The sequence below is a fragment of the Taurulus bubalis genome (genome assembly GCF_910589615.1).
Source record: "Taurulus bubalis genome assembly, chromosome: 7".
Lineage (NCBI taxonomy): Eukaryota > Metazoa > Chordata > Actinopteri > Perciformes > Cottidae > Taurulus > Taurulus bubalis.
In genome coordinates this window covers 26,459,160-26,486,875 of record NC_136595.1, presented here as the reverse complement: position 1 = coordinate 26,486,875, position 27,716 = coordinate 26,459,160, and the positions used below count along the sequence as shown (strand labels likewise).

The following is a 27,716-nucleotide window of genomic DNA, read 5'->3' as shown; positions in this document are numbered from 1 at the left end:
TGAGCTGCCTTTTTTGTCCGGTGGGAGTGTCCAGCTTATCTGCCCGGGAGCAGGTTTACATTTTTGGATGTGTTTCTATGGTGATTTATCTAAACTTGCTTCGAGAAACCGAGAAAGCCTGACCTACGTCATCTTATCCTGACAATTAGCCGCTAACTCAGTTAGCCAGGTACGAGAAAGAGGGCCCAGGTGTCACCTTTTTCACCCCTCATGAGTTTGCAGGTCTGTATACAGCAAGCCGCACGTTAGCTTAGCATAAACTAAGCTAACGAGCTGCTCGCTGTATAACTCCTCCCATTATTTTGTTTACTCAGGGCCGTAGTTGCTGTATGTGGACTCAGGTCACTTTCTAAAATGAACAAAATATTTTATTTTATTGAACTTTTGAGTGTTTCTGGTAATTCTAGTGTTTCTCCACCAGAATGATATTCCCGTATATTTGGAGATATATTTGTGTTTATTGAAGTGAAATAATTTGCACCTGAAATCTTGGCTATGGCCCTGATTTGGACCAAAGTGTTTGTTTTTTGATGAGTCTGTTGACATGTTTAGTGGAGTATGGAGTTTGTTTCACTTAAAAAAGTTACTCCAAGAAATATAAGGATCCAGATGAAACTCAGCAAACTATAACAGCGGTTCAGGTGCTTATCATAGACGCACTGGACCGATTTCTTTATTTATTTTATAGCTGGAGTGAAATTCCTAGTTTCCTATTTAATGATCATTTTTACACACACACTCTGGAGGAATTCACACGACAATCGCAGCTCCTTCCAGTGAAAAACAGCCACAGATCTCGTCTTCTCTCATTCACAACTGGTCTTCTTCACCTTCATCTGCTCGGCTGTGGCGTCTCATCTCGGCCACAAGAGGGCGCCCCCGCCTCACGTTGAACGATTCCCAAAATCTTAACCTTTCAATCTGTTCCAGCAGCCAAGCAGAGATGAGTCAGAATATCATGCCACTGGGTTTTTTGTCTTTTTTTTTAAACTATTATTATAACACAGCTCTTCCCTTTGATAACAAATGATGGGCATAACGACCTGAGATGTGCTGGATCTTTGTTCCGGTGTGGGAGGATGGAAGTGGGAGGATGAAGTGCTCAGGAGGAGAGAGAGAGAGATACAGATGAGTGAAGCTGATATCTGACATAGAAAAAATATAAAAATCCTTTGCATTTTAATTTGGACCCGAATTTTATATATATATAAAAAAGAAGCAATTTAACTGCATGGGAATCGGCCTTCCCGTCTCTAAGTCTGAAACGAATAGTATGTGTACGTCTCCCTGATTCCAGGTCTCCTTGACAACCGTAACATGGCAACAATCGCTCCATATACAATAATCCATCTCTCATTGCTGTGCTCTCCAAATCCAGTCTGAAGCTCAAAACCCTCTTTTTGTTATGTATTCCTCTGCTTGCTGGCACTTTCACTATTTTACCGCTCTTAACCCACTAGTGTGTGTGTGTGTGTGTGTGTGTGTGTGTGTGTGTGTGTGTCGTGGCTTTACCCTGAGCTGAAGTGTTGCATGAGATCAATGCTCTCCTCGTCAACAACAACAACAACGTGTGACGACTTCGGTGCAAAAACAGAAACCGGAGACAAACAGACTTTCTCAAGACTCCAAAAAAAAGAGAGCATTTTATTGATCTCTGAGGGTGGTATTATGCGTCAGTACTATCGTATAGTTTATGTACATGTATTTCATCTCTGCTGCTCGGTCTTGTGTACAAAACATCAACTCCTCCATTGTCCTGCCGTTCACTCAGGCACCTGCACATCTTCCCCTCCTTTTGTCACCTCCGGCATTAACTAACCGCTAAGTCCCGCCCCCCATCTAAGTCCCGCCCCCCGTCTAAGTCCCGCCCCCCGTCTAAGTCCCGCCCCCCCGATCACAGGGCCCCCAGGTCGTGGCACGAGCGCGACTTCTGCCTCAGGAACTTGCCCGCCTCTCGCTCCCGCGGGTAGCGCGGCACCAGGCTGGACAGGAAGCGCTTGGCGCGGGAGGTGATGCTCTCGCGCTGGCCGTCGCCGCTCATGTCCTCGGCGCTCGCCCCCGGGGGCCACGCCGACTGGCCCCTGGCTAGCCGCACCGCGCAGTCCAGGAGCTCCGGGGTCCGGTGGTCTAGGGAGGCCGAGATCTCCAGGTACAAACAGTTGAAGAGGGCGGCGCTGGACATGGCCTCTGATGGAGGGGGAGAGGGATGGAACACAATATTCATAACTATGTTTTCATCAGCGTACAATCACCTGAAACTAAGAAGTGTTTTCATTCATTTATAATTATTATCTATGCAGGGAGCCCAGAAGGGACCGATTCTCATTTTACAAAATCTGAAGCTGGTATCATTCTTCATTGTTTTCGATGCAACTCATCATCATTACGCTCCAGCTGGCATTTGAGCGCCTCCTGCTGGTGAAGTGAAGGACACTCGAGTTTGACTACGCTCGTTGCTGTACGTGCAATATCAAATATTTGCCAGAAGAAAAAGCCAATACTATGGACATGTAAACAAAAGTGAAACCTAATTCAACACACACCCTACTAAACCCAATCTATATATACTCCCGGACTCTTATCATTTCATTACCTTCTTTTTTTGTCGCATTGCTTCACCAGAATTCTTTTTTTAATAAAATAATGAATAAATATAATAAAATAGGGACAGGAAACAAGTTGGGGTGTAACATGCAACAAAGGCAATGAGCTGGAATCGAACCGGGGACGATGGAAGTATGATATCAAAGATGCTCCAAAGCGAGGAGACGCCAATGGTTTGAAACGGTATTCACTTCACACCTCATTTGGAAGATGGTGAAAAGGTCTCGAGCAAAGTTCAATCTTTTTTTCTGTTTTGTTTTTGCAAAAATGTGTTTTCCGTTGAAATCCCAGGAGAACTACACAGTTCTCCTGGGAGACTTCAACGCGAGATCGACAGGCGGATCGGCGAAGCTCTCCATTTACTGGTCGGTCTACGTTCCAACCCTCACCTATGGCCACGAACTCTGGGTCGTGACCGAAAGAACAAGGTCTCTGATACAAGCGGCCAAGATGAGCTTCCTCCGTAGGGTGGCCGGGCTCAGCCTTAGAGATAGGGTCAGGAGCCTTAGAGATAGGGTAAGGAGCCTTAGAGATAGAGTAAGGAGCCTTAGAGATAGAGTAAGGAGCCTTAGAGATAGAGTAAGGAGCCTTAGAGATAGGGTCAGGAGCCTTAGAGATAGGGTCAGGAGCCTTAGAGATAGGGTCAGGAGCCTTAGAGATAGGGTAAGGAGCCTTAGAGATAGAGTAAGGAGCCTTAAAGATAGAGTAAGGAGCCTTAGAGATAGAGTAAGGAGCCTTAGAGATAGAGTAAGGAGCCTTAGAGATAGAGTAAGGAGCCTTAGAGATAGGATAAGGAGCCTTAGAGATAGGGTCAGGAGCCTTAGAGATAGGGTAAGGAGCCTTAGAGATAGGGTAAGGAGCTTTAGATATAGGGTTAGGAGCCTTAGAGATAGAGTAAGGAGCTGTAGATATAGGGTTAGGAGCCTTAGAGATAGAGTAAGGAGCCTTAGCTATAGAGTAAGGAGCCTTAGAGATAGAGTAAGGAGCCTTAGAGATAGGGTAAGGAGCTTTAGATATAGGGTTAGGAGCCTTAGAGATAGGGTAAGGAGCTTTAGATATAGGGTTAGGAGCCTTAGAGATAGAGTAAGGAGCCTTAGAGATAGAGAAAGGAGCCTTAGACATAGAGTAAGGAGCCTTAGAGATAGAGTTAGGAGCCTTAGAGATAGAGTAAGGAGCCTTAGAGATAGAGTAAGGAGCTTTAGATATAGAGTAAGGAGCCTTAGAGATAGGGTAAGGAGCTTTAGATATAGGGTTAGGAGCCTTAGCTATAGAGTAAGGAGCTTTAGATATAGAGTAAGGAGCCTTAGAGATAGGGTAAGGAGCTTTAGATATAGGGTTAGGAGCCTTAGAGATAGAGTAAGGAGCCTTAGAGATAGAGTAAGGAGCTCGGACCTCCTCCGTGTCGAAAGGAGTCAGCTGAGGTGGTTCAGCATGTAGTCAGGATGCCTCCTGGACGCCTCCCATTAGAGGTTTGCCACCGCGACCGGACCCCGGATAAGCGGCTGATAATGGATGGATGGATGGATGGATGGATGGATAGATGGATGGATGTTTTTTCATGTCAGAAAGTTTGTGAGATCTGCATCTTGTAAACAAATATTTACTTTGGTGACTTTGGAGTCAACAGACTCAAAACCTGCAGACTTTGATCTCTGTGCTCGCTGTTGTTGTTTTTTGCCGAAATGCACGTTGGGAATTGTTGTTAACCTCTCACCCAAAGTTTTTATGTACAAAGGCTTGTACCGTTGACTTTTTATCAAAAAGCAACGAGCGCCCGAAGTATCTCTCAAAATAACTGCGGATGCTTTTGTTACATGGGAGACGTTTTCCCTCAGTCGGTTCTGCCAGAACGCCTTTCTGCCAAAATAATCTCCTCAGGTTTGGGCAACAAACCCATGGGGTCAGCCTCAGTAACAATAAATAATAATAAAAAACACACACAGGGAAGTTCACACACAACAAGCAGTTTGTGAATCCGGGTTCAACGGGTTGTATATAAAGGTAAAAACATCCCCAAATGTTTTTTTTATAGTATTTTCAAATACACATATTTGTGGATTTTCTTTGACATTTATTTAAAACAAAGACATATTTGCGTGTACCAACAATATATTTGTGAATTGTATTAATTCACTTGTGGATTTCGATTACATTTATATATAATGCTGACTTATTTGTGGGTGCGTTGAATCACATTTATGTCATTTATGTGTCAATCACAACAACAAAAAGTAAACCTTCTGTGTGCATTCATTAATATTGAGAATCATCTGACCACAAACAGACCTACTTGGTAAGATTTTGGAAAATATCATGATTTGGGTTTAAATAAAACTCTTTCACGTGCATGTTTTCTCTCTCTCTTTTAATCAGTTATAATTAATATTGGAGAGAAATTGTTGGTTTTCAGTGGCTCCATGCGGTCCAATCACAGACATGATCGCTCTCCTGCTTTAACTGGAGGAAGCCGATGACTCTGACATTCACATTTTGCGCATATTTCCCACGTGAAGCGCTGATAATGTCAACACCTACAAAGGGCAGCAGGGGGCGAAGGGGAAGAAATAAGAAAAGGTTCCTCGTGCACCTTGAGAGGTGACCTCACGTGTGCGGACGAGGTCGCTCTTGTTGCCCACGAGGATGATGGGGGTTTTGGGCTGGATCTCCCTCAGCAGCAGCCGGAGCTGAGCGGTCCGGTGGAAGCTCCGCCGGTCGGTCACCGAAAACACCAGAACGCCGACCTCGCACTGCAGAGCCGACAGGTCCTGAGGGCGTAGACATGATATACTCGTTTATGTGATATTATAATAAGCACATTGCAGGCAAAGGGAACCATGAGGAGTAACACAGGAGAATGTATCGCAGGGTTTCATGCAGATAAACAGAAAACACGTTTCAGTATGAATCACGTTAACAGTGGTTCTCAAACTGTGGGGCGCTCCTCTAGTGGGGTGCGAAGGTATTACAGGTGGGGTGCATCACTTTTTTTTCTTCTAATTCTTTAGTTACTATCTTAAAAAGATATTCAGTGCAAAACAGGTTAATTACAGCCACAATAAGCTATTTTGTTTGCCAGATATTATTATTTTTTTTCACAGATATAACTTTATTTGCATTGTTCTAACAAAGTGATTACACATGTTATTAGTTTTTGTCTGGTTTACTTGTTTTTTTTTACAATTTTCTTTATTCTATTATTTGAAAAATCACGGATGGAGGAGTCACACAAAGTTATTTCAATAAAAATTCAGCATGGACCATTTTCCTACGATGTGGTGGGGCGGTGGGGCGTGAACCTTTCTCTTCCTCCAAAGTGGGGCGTGACAGAAAAAGTTTGAGAACCACTGCGTTAAGATAAGAGGTTAATTTTTATATTTTAAATGTTATTCGAACGTTAATACCACTTTTATACCTTTAGACAGAGCGTGGTTATCGAGGTAATGCATGACCTACACCGAGATGAACGATTTTGACCATAACATCCGTCCATTAGCGTAATGTTTCACGGTATAAGAATGTGTCTGGAGAAAAAAAAAACATTCCAATGAGCACAAATGTTTTTCTTTCCATTTGCTCTCATGTATAAGCTTCTATGTGCATGGGAACAGAGGAAGGCGCTTCATCTAAAACCCTACAAAAAACGACTATGCTGTAGAAAGCACAAACTGAAGAACACCTCCACTTCTCCCTGACACACACACACACACACACACACACACACACACACACACACACACACACACACACACACACACTGAACACCTGCCTGAGCCTCTCAGCGTGTCGGTCCATTGACTTTCCATTTCCTTCTAATTAAGAATTGAACACAGACCGATAGACACAGACGTCACACAATTACATAAGAACATTTCTTTTAAGGCAAACACAGCATCTCTCACATGAGATACAGCTCGCTGTGCGGAGAGGAGCACATGTGGAACATCGAAATAGACGCATTGTGTCACGATTGTGTGCATTCTGTTTATTTTTTTCATTTGGCACATCTGCTCTGTTCTCTCTCTCTCTCTCTCTGATGCCTGTGAGCTGCACTCGAGGGAAAAGAGGAGAAAAGTGTGCAAAACAACCTGATAATGAGCTTTTCCTCCCTCATCCAGATGCAGACGTATTCTCCTCTTTTTGCCACCGTTTCAGTTCTAGTGACATCAAGAACATTAATCAATCTGATCCAGATGTATAGAATATGATGTCTAAAATATGCCTAAACTATGCTGCATACGCAGAAAACATCTGGGTAGCAACGTTAGGTAATTAGCATAGTTAACTGTAAGTAAGTGTCCAATTAATACCTATTAACCTTAGGCGTTGTTCTCGCTTTAGATGTGTTAGATTCTGCAGAAAATTATGTTAACTGCTAATAAATCCTGCAGAAAGAATATTTAACTGCTAATACATTAATATTAGAGCATGTATTAATCTTAATAAAGCTACACAAAAGGCGTAGTTAAGGGTTAACGAGGACACAATAGAAAAGTTAGTTAAACTATAATAAATAAATAAATGTGTATCATAAAAAACATTCTTAAACATTATACGGTTCCTTAAAATGCTTATAAATGCCTTATAAACTGTCAATAAACGTGTTTATAATGCTATTATTAACACATATATAGTCATAGTAACACCTAATAATGTTATAAAGCATCTTAATAGGGCCTTATTAACTATTAACTAACCAAACCTTAATAATAAGTGTTGTATAGTAGTTCATTTCATTTTCTTTCTTCTTTTTTTTACGTTTTATGTATTGTTATGCTACATGTTAGTTGTATTAGTAACCTTTCCAAGTGCATGCTGGGATACTCTTAAGTTCCAATGTATATACGGAGGGATGAATGCATGGACAAAGTCGTGTTTTCCTCACTGCTAAAAATCCAGGTACCGATTTCCTGGATAATTATTTATCATCATGTGCAGCAGAATAAATGACTTTGAATGAAGTTCCAATAAAATAGGCTTTCAGGAAAAATATGTTAAGAGTCCAAACTGAAAAGGTACAATTTGAGCCCAAGGATCCTGCATATATATACATACATATATATATACATATATATGTATGTATATATATATATGGCACAGTGAAATGTCAACAAGCAGCAGAGGCTCGGTGGCCTCTAATGAGGGATGCGGGTCGCCTGGTCTCACCTGTCTCCAGTTGTCAAAGATAATGATGGTGCTCTCCTCGTCGTCCACGGTGACGGCGCGCACGTGGCCCTCCCCTGAGGAGAGGCAGAGCAGCGGTTAGGTCTCACCTGGGCCGCGGCGTGTTTGCAAGGCATTCACCTCTGCGGGTCGGCTTCGTACCATCAGAGTCCACGGACGCCGTCCGGTCCGTGTCCCCGGCCAGGGCGACGGCCAGCGAGGACTTGCCCACGCCGTTCTGCCCCAGCAGGGCGATCCTCAGGGGCCCGTCGGGCCGGCCCTCCACGGCCAGGGTCGGGGGGTCGCCCGCGGCCGGGCCGAAGCCCAGGGGCGAGGCGGAGGCTCCGGCCCAGTCGCCGTCGTCGTGGACGGCTTCCTCTCGCCGCAGCTGGTGCTTTATGGGCAGAGGAGTGCTGCCTCTGCGCCCCGCCGTGCTGGACAGAGTCATGCTGTCGCACTGGAGAGAGAGGAGCACATTGAGCAGCACTGTATGAACATTATGGGATGGGCCAGCAGGGTTTTTTGTTGCTTTATTAAGATTAGTACATGCTCTATTATGCATTCATTAGCAAGTAACTATTCTTTCTGCAGGGGTTAATAACAGTTAACTATTCTTTCTGCAGGGTTAATAACAGTTAACTATTCTTTATGCAGGGTTAATAACAGTTAACTATTCTTTATGCAGGGTTAATAACAGTTAACTATTCTTTATGCAGGGTTAATAACAGTTAACTATTCTTTATGCAGGGTTAATAACAGTTAACTATTCTTTCTGCAGGGTTAATAACAGTTAACTATTCTAACCCAAAGCCCAATCACCATGATGGTGTGATATTGCTGCTACTTAGTATTTAACATCTTCATAATGTCAGGGACTTGTCTCAGAGGCTGACATATAGCATGCAGCCTTTGAGCTTAAAAAATGATAGAAGTCGGTGTTCATTCGTGAAAGATTATCTTGCAGAACAAGACGTGTCATTTTCTTCAGCGATCCAGAATCATCGGCTCGTTGTTTAGGAACCAGAGCGACGCTAACCTCTGGGTTAGCCCATAGAAACACATCCTCCCTGCAGCACTATGTCCTACATTAGACGCTTTAGCCTTAAATAAAGGATTTCTGTACGTAATCCCAAAATAATTCAGATGACATCATTTGGGTAATGTTCTACCTTTACAGACACAAAAGACATAATGCAACTAAACCGACAAAAACAACAACAACTGACCGATTTATACCGGTTAACTCATGATCGTCACTAAGAACATTTCACATTGTACATTTGTGATTATAGAAAAATACACACTAACAAATAAATATTCTCCCTAATTAATTAGACAAAAGTTGGATTAAGTGATTAAAACAAGAAAATGCAGCACACACACACACACACACACACACACACACACACACACACACACACACACACTCACACACGCACACACTGCCCCCCCCCCCCCCCCCCTCCCCCCCCCCCCCCCCCGCATCCCCCATTAATGCCAATCAACATATCAAACACCACTTTGACCCAAACCTGCTAATTGGACACTTGATGTTGGAGCTTTTTTGTTTGTTTGTTTTCTCCACACACACACACACACACACACACACACACACACACACACACACACACACACACACACACACACACACACACACACACACCCTTCTCCCCAGTGCATCTCACCTTGGTCGCCTTCTCCTCGTTGTTGAGCCGGTCTTCGGGCACATTTGTCGGCATCTGCAAACTGAAATAAAGCAGCCGGGAAATAATGACTCCTCACCCACTTTATGACCCTCCTCCTCCTCCTCCTCCTCCTCCTCCTCTTCCTCCCCCCGACACACAAACAGCACAGTATGATCTCTCACCTGTCACGCGGCTCTCCGCAACCCCACAAAGTAACTCTCCTTCTTCTCCTTCTTTCTCTCTCTCTCTCTCTCTCTCTCTCTCTCTCTCTCTCTCCCTCTATCACTCCCGTCTCCTCAGGTTAGGGTCCAGGTCCGGTTCTGCAGTCAGCAGCACCGTCTTTCATCGCCGAAACCAGACTGTGACTCACAGAGAAAACGCTCCTCCAGATTGTATCTTCTCTCTCTCTCTCTCTCTCTCTCTCTCTCTCTCTCTCTTTCTCTCTCTCTCTCTCTCTCTCTCTCTCTCTGGTGCAGGAGGGAGTGTGCGGGAGAAGAGATGCTCGGTGTGTCACGAGGAGGAAGAGGATGCGATATGGGAAACGGCCGCTAGGGCGCAGCACCACACCAGTCTCCCCCTCACTAATTGGCTCTCTGTGTGTGTGTGTGTGTGTGTGGCTGTGTGTGTGTGTGTGCGTGTCCTTGGGGATATACCGTGTGTTTAAATGTGTCATGCGGGTATTCCTTCGGCATGGCAACCTGCCTGCTCCATCAGTCTGTCTCTCCCAGGTTTAACACACACATTTAGTGAGCGGCTTATTTGCATCTTTATGTAATAAAGTCATTTATCCTGCCGTCCCCCTCATCCAAGGAGTGTGTTTGAACATGTTTTCTGTCAAAATGCGAGAGCGTGTCCGCGAGCCGCGGGCGCGCCCCTCCCACACAAAGCCACAATGGACTCCGGCAGTGAACAGCCGGGGCGCTATTATAGCGCTAATCCCGCTCCCATTATACGGGCCAGGGAGAGAGAGAGAGACACAGGGAGGGTGAGGCAGAGCTGGAGATGAGGTCATCCCAAACAGCGCTCACCCAGGGTCACTGCCTCACTATAGGGATAAAGAGAGAGAGGGGTGGGAGGCTGCAGGGGGAGGATGGAGGGATGATGGAGGATGGAAGACCTGGAAGCACAGATGCTCAGATAGGTGAACAGAAGAGAGGACGAGAGTTTGAAACCCGGCACAGAAACACAGGACGGGATGTGAAGTATTTGTTTATTTCACAGCGTATGAACCCACACTACAACAGGAGCAGGAAACCTCGTCATGTCCCATCATGTCTTTTTTTTTATTTTATTTTTTTATATATTTATTTTGCAACAATGTTAATTCTAATCACAATTGGAATAAAATAATAAAACTGTAGGAAAGTAAAAATACACGCTAGTGGAATAAAACCAGTAAAGGAAAAGTAGAATCAGTATACATAAATAAACAATAAATACTGAATAAATAAGAGAATAAATAAAAGAACAATTTATTTATACCTATACACCCAAACAGAATAAATAGCTCTAATGCATGAACCCTGGCAATGATTTCATGGGACAGTTAGGAAGCTGTCTCCACCAAGAGATTGTTGTTTCTTTTGCATACAAAAAATGATATTTTGGAATCCCTGCAGCGTTTAGTTTTCTGTTGCATCCGTCGCCCCACGGTCCCCCGAGTCCACAGGGACCAGCTCTGTGGCCGTCCATCTTACAGAGGTGTTCAAACTGCCCCCCGAAAAATAAAGCTTCTCTACAGTCTGGAGAAGCGGACACAACCACACACATCATGCCACACTCTTCCCTCCTGCTCTCTCTCTCGCTGGTTGTTAAAGAAGAGCAGAAGAGTCACCGCTGATGGCTAAAAGTCGCCATTTCCAACGAGCAAAAGGTCGATTTCGTTGTTAAAACACAAGAGCAATACCCCCCCTCTCCCCTCCGACTATTCATTTAGCACAATCACTGGAAGATTCCCATGATAGGTATATCCTTGTACATTCTTTAATCTATGATTATTCAACTTTACAAAGAATAACAAGTCTTGGTGAGCTTTAAAGACTTTGGTAGGCAACTGTGAAATATTAGCCTGGCAAACACAACCGCATGCCGTGGATACGCGACCCAAGCCCATACCACTCCACATCCAGCACCACTGCACTACTCAGACCTCTGCAGCTTTAGCAGCTTATTGTCAAACACAACAACACACAACTACAGTTTGAGCCTCAGCCACTCATTCGGAGAGCACAGTGCGGCTATTTCATATTGCATATAGATACAAGGCTCAGCAGTGTCAGGGGACTATTGTTAACTTTTAATGCAAGATAAAGCTTTTTTTTGTGGTTTTTCTTCTTCTTCTTCTTCGATCCATTCATCATGGTCTCGTTTGTCCGCCGTTGCACTTTTTTGGTGTGCAACTATCATTCACAGTGAAGTAAAAAGAGTCGGTGAAGCGGCCGAGAGCCGAGTCACCCAACGGATTAACGGTCGATTCCCCGTTAATCACTCAAGAGGGGAGTCAGTCGTATCGCCCCAAAACTGCCTGCCAATGCCTCTCTCTCTCTCACACATACACTCACACTCACAAACACGCAAACACACACACACACACACATCCTTGTTTTTCCTTCCCCAAGTCTGATTACTCATCATTGATTGCTTCACGTTGGCTGGTTTCCCTTCTTCTTCCCCTCCCCGTGGGCCGAGCTCAGAGGAAGTAGTCGGGGGGCGGGGAAGGTGGGTTGCTGACGCGGGGCGGCGGGGCGTCGCCGACGATGCTGTGGTTGGTGCCGAGTAGCTTCTCGTAGCGAGCCTTGTAGGCGTCTCGCTCCCTCAGCACTCGAGTCAGCTCGCACTGTAGCTGATCCAACTGAGCGGCAGGGAAGGAAAAGACACAGCACACTTATATTTATCGCTATAAAGTGTCATGAGGTCGGGGTGACGTCTGAGGGGTCGGGGAGGTCGGGTACCTGTTGCGTGAGCACGTGTTTCTCCGACTCCAGAGCGTGGCGGTGCTGCAGGCGCTTGTAGCGGCAGGACTGCGCGTAGCCGCGGTTCTTTAGCGTGCGGCGCTTCTGCTTCAGGCGCACCACCTCGTCTTTGCTCACGCCCCGCAGGTGTCGGTTCAGCTCCCGCACCGACAGGCTCACCAGCTGGTCGTCGGAGAAGCGGTCGTTCACCCCGCACTGCCCGAGCAGCAGACGGAGAAAACACACGGAGTGAATATGGTGCAATTTAATGCTAATTGGCAATGGGACAAACGCTGGAAATGATTGATGAGTGGGATGAGTGTGAAGTGGATTTAACATAAACATATGACTGTGTGGCACCGGTAGACTCCAGTGGCGAAAAGGTGATAAAAGGGTCTTTAGGGCCCTTCCAGTGGAGAAAACATGACAAACTGCCCTCTAGAGTTCCTTTCCAGTGGAGAAAACATGATAAACTGCCCTCTAGAGTTCTTTTCCAGTGGAGAAAACATGATAAATTGCCCTCTAGAGTTCTTTTCCAGTGGAGAAAACATGATAAACGTCTTTCTAGAGTTCCTTTCTAGTGGAGAAACCATGATAAACTGCCCTCTAGAGTTCCTTTCCAGTGGAGAAAACATGATAAATTGCCCTCTAGAGTTCTTTTCCAGTGGAGAAAACATGATAAACGTCTTTCTAGAGTTCCTTTCTAGTGGAGAAACCATGATAAACTGCCCTCTAGAGTTCCTTTCCAGTAGATAAAACATGATAAACTGCCCTCTATAGTTCCTTTCCAGTAGATAAAACATGATAAATTGCCCTCTAGAGTTCCTTTCCAGTGGAGAAAACATGATAAACTGCCCTCTAGAGTTCTTTTCCAGTGGAGAAAACATGATAAACTGCCCTCTAGAGTTCTTTTCCAGTGGAGAAAACATGATAAATTGCCCTCTAGAGTTCTTTTCCAGTGGAGAAAACATGATAAACGTCTTTCTAGAGTTCCTTTCTAGTGGAGAAACCATGATAAACTGCCCTCTAGAGTTCCTTTCCAGTGGAGAAAACATGATAAACTGCCCTCTAGGGTTCCTTTCCAGTGGAGAAAACATGATAAACATCTTTCTAGAGTTCCTATCTAGTGGAGAAAACATGATAAACTGCCCTCCTGGGTTCCTTTCTAGTGGAGAAAACATTAGAAATCGCCTTCTATGGTTCTTTTCCAGTGGAGAAAACATGATAAACTGCCCTCTAGGGTTTCTTTCCAGAGGAGAACACATTATAAACTGCCCTCTAGGGTTCCTTTTCAGTTGAGAAAACATGCTAAACGACCCTCTAGGCATCTTTTCAGTGGAGAAAACGTGATAAACTGCCCACTAGAATTCCTTTCCAGTGGAGAAAACATGATTTACCGCCCTCTAGGGTTCCTTTCCAGTGGAGAAAACATGATAAACTGCCCTCTAGGCACCTTTCCAGTGGAGAAAATGTGATAAACTGCTCTCTGGGGTTCCTTTCCAGTGGAGAAAATGTGACAATATTCCCTCTGGGTGCCCTTCTAGTAGAGAAAATGAGATGCACTGCACTCATGGTTCCCCTAATTTGGAGTAAAACAGGATGCAGTATCCCTATATGCTAGACCACTTTCTTCATGCAGCTGGTGGCCTTTTTATTATATGTTTCACCCCTCAGACGGCCTGAATCTGCCTCTGATTGGTGGACATGTGATGTGTTGTACTGTGTGTGTGTGTGTGTGTGTGTGTGTGTGTGTGTATGTGTGTGTGTGTGTGTGTGTGTGTGTGTGTGTGTGTGTGTGTCTCAGGGGGCACATTTCGACACCACATGTCCATAATCTGTCATGTAATCTGACTAAGTGTGTGTGACAGTTATCAGGACTACGCACAGCAATAATAGCAGATATTATCATAATAAGCTCAGGCTGTGCTCCACATAGAGATCCACTAAGACGTCTCCACCAGAACTTACACCACCAAGTTATTAACAATTTAAATTACACTCTGAGTTTTATCAGCAGCAATTGATTTAACCTTCCGAAACACATTTTGAAATGACTATGAATTAATCATTTTTAATATTAAAATGTCTGTGCTGGAATAAAAAAAATACAAGGATATCTAAAATTCATTAAAAAAAATCATAAACCCCCCCGATTATCTTTAGTGTTTATACGTAGAAGAAGAACTACATAAATGTTTAAAATGGTTTATAATACATAAGCAGCAGCATTTGTCAACAACTGCAACTCACCACAGATAATATATTAGCTAATGATATAAAATATTGATGTTTAGGAGAAGTTATTGCTGACCAAGACCGAACATTAACACTTAACAGAGTCCTTATACATGATTAGAACTACGCTATACAGCATGTCTTAAATGTTTATAGTAATTTTGCATGCTAAATGGGACGTGGGGACGTATTCTTACACATAAATGCATGTTTTTTTTAGACTTAACAGACAAATAATGTGCTTCTCCCTTGCAGAGATGGACACAGACGTTAATAACCGTGTTGTAACGTCCTAATCTTAATCCTTCACACGATCCCCTCTCTCCATCCGCTCACACAGTGCCACCGTTTTAATCATTTCACCTCCAAAACAAATCTCCCGTGTTTCACCGCCGAACGCGTCCGCCGCCACCGAGTGACGCGTACCTGATTGAGTTGTGGGTGGTGATGATGATGATGGTGATGGCTGCCATGCATGGAGTGGTGCGGGTGGTGATGGTGATGCTGGTGGTGATGAAGGCGCCCCTGGGGGCTGAGGGCTTGTGGGTAAGGGGCGGAGGCGGAGGCGGCGTTGGGCAGCGAGGGAGCGGCGGATGAGAGGAAGACGAGCGGCCGGTGGCACATGTCCGCGCCTTTGGGGCAGGAGATGTCGGCGCCGCTGTCGCTGCTGGAGTCTCCCAGGTTGCTGCTGGAACTCTGGGAAAGACCTGGAAACTGAAGAGAGGAGGGGGCGGAAGAGGGGAGACGATGAAGACGAGTCGGCGATACGCTCTGTGTGAGAAAACATGATAAACTGCCCTCTAGAGTTCCTTTTCAGTGGAGAAAACATGATAAACTGCCCTCTAGAATTCCTTTCCAGTGGAGAAAACATGATAAACTGCCCTCTAGGGGTTCCTTTTCAGTGGAGAAAACGTTAGAAACCGCCCTCTAGGCACATTTCCAGTGGAGAAAACATGATCAACTGCCCTCTAGGGTTCCTTTCCAGTGGAGAAAACATGATAAACTGCCCTCTAGGCACCTTTCCAGCAGAGAAAACATGATCAACTGCCCTCTAGGTTTCCCTTCCAGTGGAGAAAACGCTAGAAACCGCCCTCTTGGCATCTTTCCAGTGGAGAAAACATGATAAACTGCCCTCTAGGCACCTTTCCAGTGGAGAAAACGTGATAAACTGCCCTCTAGAGTTCCTTTTCAGTGGAGAAAACGTTAGAAACCGCCCTCTAGGCACCTTTCCAGTGGAGAAAACATGATAAACTGCCCTCTAGAATTCCTTTCCAGTGGAGAAAACATGATAAACTACCCTCTGGAGTTCCTTTCCAGTGGAGGAAACATGGTAAACTGCCCTCTAGAGTTCCTTTCCAGTGGAGGAAACATGATAAACTGCCCTCTAGATTTCCTTTCCAGTGGAGAAAACATGATAAACTGCTCTCTAGGGTTCCTTTTCAGTGGAGAAAATGTTAGAAACCGCCCTCTAGGCACCTTTCCAGTGGAGAAAACATTGTTAACTGCCCTCTAGAATTCCTTTCCAGTGGAGAAAACGTTAGAAACCGCCCTCTAGGCACATTTCCAGTGGAGAAAACATGATTAACTGCCCTCTAGGGTTCCTTTCCAGTGGAGAAAACATGATAAACTGCCCTCTAGGCACCTTTCCAGCAGAGAAAACATGATAAACTGCCCTCTAGGTTTCCCTTCCAGTGGAGAAAACGCTAGAAACCGCCCTCTTGGCATCTTTCCAGTGGAGAAAACATGATAAACTGCCCTCTAGGCACCTTTCCAGTGGAGAAAACGTGATAAACTGCCCTCTAGAGTTCCTTTTCAGTGGAGAAAACGTTAGAAACCGCCCTCTAGGCACCTTTCCAGTGGAGAAAACATGATAAACTGCCCTCTAGAATTCCTTTCCAGTGGAGAAAACATGATAAACTACCCTCTGGAGTTCCTTTCCAGTGGAGGAAACATGGTAAACTGCCCTCTAGAGTTCCTTTCCAGTGGAGGAAACATGATAAACTGCCCTCTAGATTTCCTTTCCAGTGGAGAAAACATGATAAACTGCTCTCTAGGGTTCCTTTTCAGTGGAGAAAACGTTAGAAACCGCCCTCTAGGCACCTTTCCAGTGGAGAAAACATTGTTAACTGCCCTCTAGAATTCCTTTCCAGTGGAGGAAACATGATAAACTACCCTCTAGGGTTCCTTTCCAGTGGAGAAAACATGATAAACTGCCCTCTAGGCACCTTTCCAGCAGAGAAAACATGAAAAACTGCCCTCTAGGTTTCCCTTCCAGTGGAGAAAACGTTAGAAACCGCCCTCTAGGCACCTTTCCAGTGGAGAAAACATGATAAACTGCCCTGTAGGCACCTTTCCAGTGGAGAAAACATGATAAACTGCCCTCTAGGGTTCCTTTTCAGTGGAGAAAACGTGATAAACTGCCCTCTAGAGTTCCTTTTCAGTGGAGAAAACGTTAGAAACCGCCCTCTAGGCACCTTTCCAGTGGAGAAAACATGATAAACTGCCCTCTAGAATTCCTTTCCAGTGGAGAAAACATGATAAACTGCCCTATAGGGCTCCTTTCCAGTGGAGGAAACATGATAAACTGCCCTCTAGAGTTCCTTTCCAGTGGAGAAAAGCTAGAAACCGCCCTCTAGGCACCTTTCCAGTGGAGAAAACATGATAAACTGCCCTCTAGAATTCCTTTCCAGTGGAGAAAACATGATAAACTGCCCTATAGGGCTCCTTTCCAGTGGAGGAAACATGATAAACTGCCCTCTAGAGTTCCTTTCCAGTGGAGAAAAGCTAGAAACCGCCCTCTAGGCACCTTTCTAGTGGAGAAAACATGATTAACTGCCCTCTAGGGTTCCTTTCTAGTGGAGGAAACATGATAAACTGCCCTCTAGAATTCCTTTCCAGTGGAGAAAACATGATAAACTGCTCTTTAGGGTTCCTTTTCAGTGGAGAAAACGTTAGAAACCGCCCTCTAGGCACCTTTCTAGTGGAGAAAACATTATTAACTGCCCTCTAGAATTCCTTTCCAGTGGAGGAAACATGATAAACTGCCCTCTAGGGTTCCTTTCCAGTAGAGAAAACATGATAAACTGCCCTCTAGGGTTCCTTTCTAGTGGAAAAAACATAATAAACTGCCCTCTAGGGTTCCTTTCCAGTGGAGAAAACATGATAAACTGCCCTCTAGAATTCCTTTCCAGTGGAGGAAACATGATAAACTGCCCTCTGGGGTTCCCTTCCAGTGGAAGAAACATGATGAACTACCCTCTAGGCACCTATCCAGTGGAGAAGACATGATAAACTGCCCTATAGGGTTCCTTTTCAGTGGAGGAAATGTTAGAAACTGCCCTCTAGGCACCTTTCTAGTCGAGAAAACATGATTAACTGCCCTCTAGGGTTCCTTTCCAGTAGAGAAAACATGATAAACTGCCCTCTAGGGTTCCTTTTCAGTGGAGAAAACGTTAGCAACCGCCCTCTAGGCAGAGAGAAGAATCACGAGGCGCCTGACGACAGGCGGATTTACCTGCGAGCTGACGGCGGCGGCGGCGGAGTTCAGCAACGCCTCCACGGCGTCCTCGCAGCCCAGGAAGCCGTTGACCGGCCCCCGGTCCCGGTCCCCCCGCTCTGGCCCTCCTCCTCCTCCTCCTCCTCCTCCTCCCAAGGCCCCCAGCAACGAGGCGGGCCCCGCCGCCTCGCCGCCGAACTGCTGCTGCAGCGCCGCCAGCCAGATCAGGTCCTCCAGCGAAGCCGGGGTGGCGCCCGGAGGCCCGCCGGGACCCGGGCTGCCCTCCACGTTCCCCTGAGAGCCGGAGCTGATGCCCGAGGTGAAGCTGTTGGAGAGGGAGAGCGGGAAGGAGATGGAGGACGACGACGACGAGAGGGAGCAGGAGCCCGAGGGCGGCGGGTGGCCGTCGCTGAGCGCCGGCGAGGGCGGCAGCGAGTCGTACGGGCTGGAGCTCAGGCTGGAGTCCTGCGGAGGGTGGCCGGTGTACGGGGAGCCGGAGGGGTCGTGGGGGAGCCCGGATTTAGAGTACGGGAGCGGAGGAGTGTCCGGTTTCACCTCGAACTTGAGGAGGTCAAAGTCGTTGAGGTACTCCATGGCGAGGGGGCTGGGGGGGAGGGAGGACATGGGGAGGGAAGGAGAGGACATGGCGTCTGCTTCAACAGGCCTGTAGTTTTATTTCCTGCGCGTCAGGATGGTTGGAAGGTCCGGTCCTCGTCCTCGGTGCAGCTCGTACACCGCAGGGATGACAGGAAGTCGACCGTCAGGTGAGTTTCCTCTGGGAGAAACTGTGCGTCCCCGTGTCCTTGTCTCTGTGTCTCTTGTCCTGAGGGGTGAAGACAAGATGTCCAGGTATGAACTTATCAAAAAAAGCATTTTTGGTGCCACTTTCTGATCAAGCATCCCTTTATTAAGGGTTTATAAGCTGTAAATAATGGCTTTATTAAGCGGTATTAAAAGAGGACTGTCAGCTTCTGGGTGTACAAATTCAGTGATATTTGTATATTCCATTTGCCACCTACATTACCCACAATGCAACGTAACCACAGACAGTTCACCTGGAGATGTGGGTGGCTTATGCTGTACAGCAGCTAATGCATGCGGTGTGTTTAATTCCCCTTTAATCATTCACTAATGCTCTATAGATCCATAAGAACAACTTTCTGGTTGCAAGGTTGGTGAGAATCCTCCCCTAGCTTTATATTTTATTAGCCCTTAAATCACATCACAATCTCTTTATTAAATGCTTTATTTAAGCATGCAAGATTGAAAATTGATTAATGTAATGTGCCAGCTTGTTTCTCTTATATGTAAATTCTAAATATATATATATTTGTATGTTGTGTTTAACCTTTAAATGTCATCTGTGTTTTTATACGATGAAACTTGCCGTCGTTACATAAAGGTTAAAAAACATATTAACAACATATTAACATTCTTTTATTACAGTAAGTTATTGTATTAAGTCCATAATGAATTAAAGAGCTAACTAAAACTGATCTATAAAGCATAAGTACATTATATATTAACCATTAATAAAGCCATTAACTGCATTTTTATCAAATGGCAGCCATTTTTTTGTGAATCAAAACCAGTTCAACATCTAGATGTTGACAGCTTCTATTCAAAGATGATGGAACGATTAAAGGGTTAAAAGTTAATTCTGACTTTCTTCATGATGAAGGTGGACGTGTGAGTCTGTCGGCCTGTTTGTGTTGCATTAAGATATTAACACACACTTAAAGCACTATGAACACACACACACACTCTTCCTGACACAAACGCTCCTGAAGCTTTCAGACGGACCAGAACGTCTCCAGATGTACGAGACAAACTCCATTTTGTGACGTGGAATCTACTCCGTGAATTAAAAGAACGTTAAAAGAACGTCTTATCTTTCATGTGACGACATAAAGAAAAACATAATAGAAAAATGTTTTGTTTATCTCAAATTAAAATGTAATCCTCCTGCTGCCAAGTGTTTGAATTCATCTCCATGTGGAGATGATTTCAGGTTACCACACACACACACACACACACACACACACACACACACACACACACACACACACACACACACACACACACACACACACACACACACACACACAGATATAACATCATATTTCTAGAAAGATCTGCCGACCGACCGAAGCGGAAGAATTTCCGAGGCCTTAAATTATTTTTGACAGAAAAGATCCACGAGTCCTGGAGACACAAATCCAATTATCAACCATGACTGTAATCCAGAGCCCAGAGACACCCGCACATGTATCAGAGAAATATATGTATATATATATTTTTATATATATATGTATATGTATATATATATATATATATATATATATATATATATATATATATATATATATATATATATATGTATATGTATGGCCGATCAGTCAGATTCAAGATGAAAAACGTGGACTTTAAAGTCACATGAAAACCTCTTCAACATCCATCCAACAGTTCTAAAAACGTCGGTAACTCCGTGAAAGAGTAGCTGACGACCCCGGCTACAGGTTCCAGGTTCCAGGTTCCAGGTTCCAGGTTCCAGGTTCCAGGTTCCAGGCCTTTCGGATGGAACGCTCTATTAGCACCAACGTGAACCTCTCATTAAAAAAGTCCACCTCCGCTCATTAGGCTCGACCCCCGCGGCTCGACGTGGGCCGTGAGGGGAAGCCACCGGGACGCGGCTCCAATGGAGGACCAGAGGCTTTGGACCAGAAAGAAAAAAAAGGCCCAAAAACCAACACACACATGAGCGAGCGAGAGAGAGAGAGAGAAGTAGAATAAAGAGAGAAAGGGTTCTTACCGTCGGTCATAGAGGTGAAGGATGGTTCGGTCTCTTCCACATCCCACCACCACACACACACACACACACAAATAATCAACTGACCGGGTTGACTGACACGTTTGGAATGGAGACCCAGAGGAAACAGCGTGTGTGTTGGTGTGTGTGTGTGTTGTGTGTGTGTGTGTATAGCACTCTGTCACTGAGTGCCACTGCCCCCTTTCTTTCTTTCCCCTCTGCTGCAAATCCCTGTTTGCAACAATCCCCTCTCTCTCTCTCTCTCTCTCTCTCTCTCTCTCTCTCTGTCCCCATATCTCTCTATCATGGTTCACAGGCATGTTCACACTCTGGCTATGTCTCTCTCGTTTGTTTTCCTCTTTCTGTTCTTCTATTCGCTTCTAATTCTTAATTTCTCTCGTTCAGTTTTCCTCGTCTCTCTTATATATAATGTATATTAGTTTGATTTTAATCTGTAGTCGCTGGGCAGGAAACAGAGAATAACATCTGTTAAGAAAATGAACATATTTACTATACGACAACCACATCGGCAGCAATATAACAACAACAGCGTGTTTGATGAGGCACCTGACCGGGTTGATTTGAAGTCAGTACGGCTGCAGCGCTCTCTTATTTAACTGGGCTCTTATTGTGAAGGCTCTTATTGTGAAGGCGAAACTCAGGCCGTCACCTTTGTGGGTCGTCCCCGTCGTCCTCTGAGCGATATGAACTCTTTTGATGGGGGAGGAGTCGGATCGTTGATCACTTTGTACACTAAACACACAAAGCTGCCAAAGGTCAGGAGGTCAACATGTATGATGATGTCACAATGATGGAAACCTTTTCTTTTTGTCTAGCGCCTTGAGTGTGTGTTGTTATAAAGAGTTTTTAACCATCCAGTGATTATTTGTTTTAGTTGCACTAAATTACTGGCAACTTGACTGTTATTTGCTTAGCAAATAAACCTGATTATGATATTGATTCAGTAATAATGACACTGATAGAATTAATAAAATCAGGAAAGTAGCAGAAAACAATTAACCCTGTCTGTGTGTGTGTGTGTGTGTGTGTGTGTGTGTGTGTGTGTTTTTGTGTGTGTGTGTGTGTGTGTGTGTGTTTATGACGGGCAGTGGAAGTGTTTGATGATGGTATTTGTGTGTGTCTTTGTGTGTGTTGTCACACACTGAAAAATCCTCTCACTCCAATGCCTCATATTGATTCTTGGAGCAAAGTTCCAAGCAAAAGTTGGTCCAGGTTTTACACACACACACACACACACACACACACACACACACACACACACACACACGCACACACACACACACACACACACACACACACACACACACACACATACACATTCTCCGTACTGCCTCACCTCACGGTGGACACTCACAGCTACTGACCTGAGCCTGGTGTCCACTAAATATACCGGAATAAAACCAGGAAGTAGAGGCTTATTCCCTTAAATGAGTTCATGTTATATCCATCTGAGCTTCAGCAGTGGTGTCATGGAACTAAATACTAATGTACTGGATATGATGAGCCTTTGAAATATAATATAATGCTTAATATAAGCATATAATGCTTAACCATTACGTTAGTATTGTATAAAGTACCTAAACATACGATACATTAAAAACTGGCATTAGGTGATTATATATCCAATAATACATTGTATTAATAATAATATAACACTTGCTGTACTAATAGTACTTTTTTACTCAAAGCTACTAGTAGAACTTTCATGTTGTGTTGGTTCTGGCGCCCCCTGTGGACTAAAGTGGTAGTGTCTCTGAGCACCATCTTTAGAAAACCTCTCATTTTAAGCGTAAAAGCGCTTTAAGTGGACGAAAGACTGGAAAAAGCCCACAAGTACAAGCCCATTTACCATTTACCATCCCCCGTCCCACCCCCCAAAACATAAGAGGTATTTCTGGGGATATTAAATACTACGTCACTCGCTAAGTCATGTCATGGTTGCATTTAATTTGTGTCTACCATGAAAAAAAAGGGCCCAAAAGCGGCTTTTACTTTTGAATGATGCGTCTAATGTCGACAACTGTGTTTAGTTATTTGTAATAAAAGAAGTGTGAGTTTGTGGTTTTCAATAATTGTGCCCCAATGTCTCAGTTTGTGTCGCTTATCAAGCAAATAAACTCTTTTTTATCAGTGCTTCAGGAGTTCTTCTTCCCTGAAACAGATGATTTTCTCGCCCGATCAGCGTTTCTCGATGCTCCTTAAAAGCTAAACTCGTTAATCCGGAGTCTCTCTGTGTCTTAATAGCGTCTCGCTCAGGAATCAGTGAGTTAAATAGTGCCGACGCAAATCTGATTTGGACCGTATACAAAAACCTTTAAGGACGCCAGACACTCTGAGTCGTGGAAAAACAGCGGGACTTAAAAAAAAATAGTTTTAGCGGTTGAACAAAAAATTAGGAACGAGCCGAGAATTTAAATGAAGGGAATGAGGAAAATATGACCAACTATAATAAGGGTTTCTATGCTCTCTTCTTTCAGTTTCCTGTCCCTTCTCTCTCTCTCTCTCTGCTTTAACCTCTCTATCTGTCCATCGTTTGTGTTTCCGGAGGGAAGCTTAGCCGCTAAACCAACAGGGCCTCCCATGAGGCTGCGGGACAAAGAGAGGGCAGAGACACAGAGGAACTTACCTCATGCTTCATGCCATAGCGCCACCGGCCCTCCTGCATCTGCACCCCCCTCTACACGTGTGTCCACACTCGGATGCATCTTGCTGCTCCTCCAGGTTCAGGTGGGCCGCTCTCCTGCAGACTTTCATTCCTTCAACCGCCGTGAAAAGGCTGGCGTTGCGATATTTTTTCGCGCCTATCCCCCCCAAAAAAACTGTTGCTATCAAAGTCTCATAATCTTTAAAAATTGTTTTTCCTTCCAAACCAGAAATGTTGGGGTTTTGCATCTGTACTCGGTCTACACGTCCACAGAATGCTCCGAAAATACTATCGGCACATCCCAAGTGTCTTCATCAGAAAATGCTTTATTCGGAATAAATCCTAATTCAGAAAATCTAAATCTGCTGTCATTTGTCCGCGCGCATAATTCACATTTCCGATTCGCGACATTTTCGAAAGTTTTGCGTCACAATTGAATGAAAACGCGACGATATGAGAACGATTTAAAGCAGCGGTAATAGTTTTGGGAAGTTTTGATTAATTTTGGTTAATTTGTGATTGTTTTTCTTTTTACCTGGAGAAAGCCAAGCTAGCTATTTCCTGTCTTCATGCTAAACTAAGCTAACCAGAGTGGTATCAAACTTCTCATCTGACTTTCTCTGCAGGAAAGCAAACAAGTCTGAATATATTTATATGGAGGTAGAGAGATATAAGTGGCCTGTGAATTATCCGGAGTAGCCAGGTTTTTATTTTTTTAATTATATTGGAGTCACTGCAGAAAAAAACAGATATCTCAAAAACTTCAACTGATAAAAACCGAAGCCATCTGCATGTGAAAACGAAAATGCGGCTCTGTGATCTGGGTCGAATTTGATCCTTGAAGCCGGAGCATCTCCCATCATTGCCAAGTGGGAAGCCGACCCCTCCGTCACCTCGTACGCCCGGTTTCACAGCCTCCAGCTTTTACCCTCCGAGAGGCTCCCAGGGGTCAACGTGGGGGTCACGGAACGGGAGAAACTCAAGACCGGATCCGGTTTGGAGGGACAGAGGGAAGGAAAGAGTGAGGGAGTTGAGGACGTATCGGCCCGGACTGCTGCATTCCCAAACAACCCGACTCAGAGAAGAACGGGCCCGGTGCGACCGGGGGCCGTTACCGGCTTCACACTGGCGGCCAAGCGGTCTGACCGCCGCCTCTTTTCTTTTCCTCCGCAGAGTTTAGAAATTCAAGAAAACAATAACACAAACACACGATTATAAACGTATTTGTAATACGTCAACCACAAACGTGAAAACAATAAAACAAAAATATGTGTATAATCGACGTATTTGTAATACATCAAACTCAAACGTAATGAAAGTGCACATACGTTTCCAGTCAACGTAATTGAAAATGCGTATTAGTTCTGGGGGAATGTATTTTTTAGGAGACAGGGTTGGTACGTGAGGCGGAGGCCTGATCCTACAGATACATGTCCTAATCCCACTAACTCTGCTCCAAGCAACAGGATTACACGTCTCACCTCAAGACCCGTCTTAACTCCCCTCCCTCCCTCGCTCTGAGGATCTGTCTCCTTCACTCTCTACACACACACACACACACACACACACACACACACACACACACACACACACACTCAGTCTCAATACATATTGACATGCAAATTAATCAAATTTAAGAAAACGGTGTGTAAAAGTGTTTTGTAACGTTTGTAGAATTTTTTTTATGGAATTGGTGAACAAAGTTTGAGTAATGAAAACAATGCAAACACAGCTAGCAGCCCCAGATTTTTGGGGGCTGAATTCTTCTTCACTCTCCAAGTCCTCGTACTCCCATGAATCGAAACCAAAGCCACTGATGTGACATATCAAAAAAAAACTGCAAAGCCTGGCCTTACAAGAGAATATGAGTCAATTATAAATGTTTATAATACAATTCAACCATAAATATTAACATAAATTATAAATATGACTGGAGAGGACTCGAAACTGACTCGAGAGAGCTCCCCAAGTTATGGAAAAATCAATTTTCATATCCCTAGCTTGATGCTACACATGATTAGCGCACCTTTCTGGAAAACTTACGGCATACGGAATCCGCCAATACTGCCAAGTCCCTTGTGAGACAAAGCCTCAGCAGGATATCAACCACATTGCAGCCAAAACACTGAAATATGACTTACTTATGGATTAAACAATATTCCACACAGCCTTGCTTGGTATGTTTTGGTGCATCTGCTTGAGCAGAGCCGCTCTGTTGTGGAACCAGAGGCGTCCAAGGTCCAGGAAGAAAGTTAGGGCATTTTGGCTCTCAGCGGACCTAAAGCTACGGTACACGAAATCTGCACTACATGAATTACTAAAAATATGACATTAGTGTGTTTCTTAGATGTTTCTGTTGGTTGTTCTCATGCGTCCATAATAACTCAGACCATACTCCATCTTCACATTGATTCCACAACATGTTGAACTATTCCTTAAAAGTCTCTTGGCATTTTTGCGTTTCTTCGTCTCGCCGCCGTGACTTGAAACATTACTGTAATATCAGCGGGATGCCTCCAAGGTCTTTTGGATTTCTTTCTCTTCTGATTTATTTTAATGTATTTATTATATTGATTGATTTGGTCAGAACGGTGCACATTAATAAAACATTCCCGGAAATGCATCGGCTATTTTTCCGTCTGCGGTCGCCTGGACAGATGTTACAAAGTCACCCGAAAAAGAAAAAAAAGAATATATAAGATTACAATAACAAACTTATGCATTATTTACCCTTTACAAAGCATGCAGACACAATAAAAGAAGAGAGAATGTTAATATCAGTAGAAACATCCTTCAGGACACTCATACTACATTGTCTACAATTTTGAAAAGCGACACATGAATAAACTGTTTTATTATTATGATTAGTTTTTGACTGTCTCCCAAAATGTCTATATTCCCAACAGTTAATTTGTTGAACAGCCTGTTTACAGTTTTTTTGTTATTTTTTGGGGGGATTCTAAAAGTCATGATCCGTGACAGAAGGCCTAAAACGCTTTCTGGCTGGTTTTCCAGCTACCAGAGTCATAAAGACCAGTTACCATATTGAGAGGCTGTTATTAAATATTAAATCAATTAGAGGCCTGCTGGATTTAGTTGTTCCCACGGATCAGCTGCACGAGGTCAAAGTTATCAGCGATCGGTTTAAGATTCTTTCTCGATGATTTGTCCTCCCAATTGATGTTAACATCATCCATAATAAAGACCTCTTTACTGAAATTATGATATAATTTATAAAGAAAACCAATCATGAGACATTTGTTTATCATCTATCTTTCATCGCTCCCCGTTCTAATCTCAGTGTTTTTGTATCGGACATCTAATCCATCACTTCATCCCGTTGAAGTCTGATTTTGTGCAGTTGCAAGATTACGCATTTAATATCTCTTTAAACTATTTACTGTCTTTTATGGATTTTTTTTTCATGCCAGTGCATCTTTACCCGCCACTGTGTTGTTGGCATTTGTGTCTGTGTGCGTTTAGTTTGTTTACCTGTGCTCGTCCACACGTGCGAGTGGACTAATCAGGCTAGTCATGGGATTAGCGCTGATTCTCCCCCTGAAACTAGTGTCAGATTAACAGATACCCATGCGTTCATAAACCATCTGTAATGTAGACATAAGCTGTTCGTACCCCGGCTATTATCTCACCCAGCCTCAGCTGTCTATCCCCGCCTCAGATCAATGCACCTAATTGTCATCACATCACCTCCATTTGTTCAGCGGCAGCTGTGTAAGTGCTGCTGGAGGTTAATGCGGTCATTTTGGTGTTTAATCCTCGGCTGAAGTTTACCACGAAACGGATTTTTCGGCAAACCACGCAATACGATTAAACCGAAAATACGCTTCACGGATACTTTTTATATCATCTTTGTATCACGCTTACAGAAACGTACAATGACACGTGGTCAACGTTATAAAACAATCGGTTAGTTTTTCGGCCACAAAAACATCTTCAGGTTACGGCAAAGTTTAAAGAAAGCATCGTAACGTAACAACATAATGTAACAATGTAATGTAACAACGTATCAACGTAATGCAACAATGTAATGTAACAATGTAACAACGCAACGTAACAACATAATGTAACGTAGCAACGTAATGTAACGTAA

The 27,716-nt window shown here is 44.2% G+C and overlaps 2 protein-coding genes across 2 annotated transcripts; both read right to left on the bottom strand.

The window, feature by feature from the left end:
- Positions 1-1,894: 1,894 nt before the first annotated feature.
- LOC306738724 (GTP-binding protein REM 2-like) lies at positions 1,895-9,506 on the bottom strand (the record flags this gene model as incomplete). Its single annotated transcript, XM_079220619.1, has 5 exons — positions 9,450-9,506; positions 7,927-8,221; positions 7,768-7,841; positions 5,192-5,369; positions 1,895-2,187 (listed from the first exon to the last, which is right to left on the bottom strand). The coding sequence occupies exons 1-5, from the start codon at positions 9,501-9,503 to the stop codon at positions 1,895-1,897; spliced, it is 894 nt and encodes a 297-aa protein (XP_079076745.1). The 5' UTR covers positions 9,504-9,506.
- Positions 9,507-12,138: 2,632 nt separating this feature from the next.
- Positions 12,139-18,776, bottom strand: nrl (neural retina leucine zipper; the record flags this gene model as incomplete). Its single annotated transcript, XM_079221122.1, has 4 exons — positions 12,139-12,300; positions 12,401-12,616; positions 15,062-15,349; positions 18,150-18,776. The coding sequence occupies 4 exons, from the start codon at positions 18,774-18,776 to the stop codon at positions 12,139-12,141; spliced, it is 1,293 nt and encodes a 430-aa protein (XP_079077248.1).
- Positions 18,777-27,716: the final 8,940 nt, after the last annotated feature.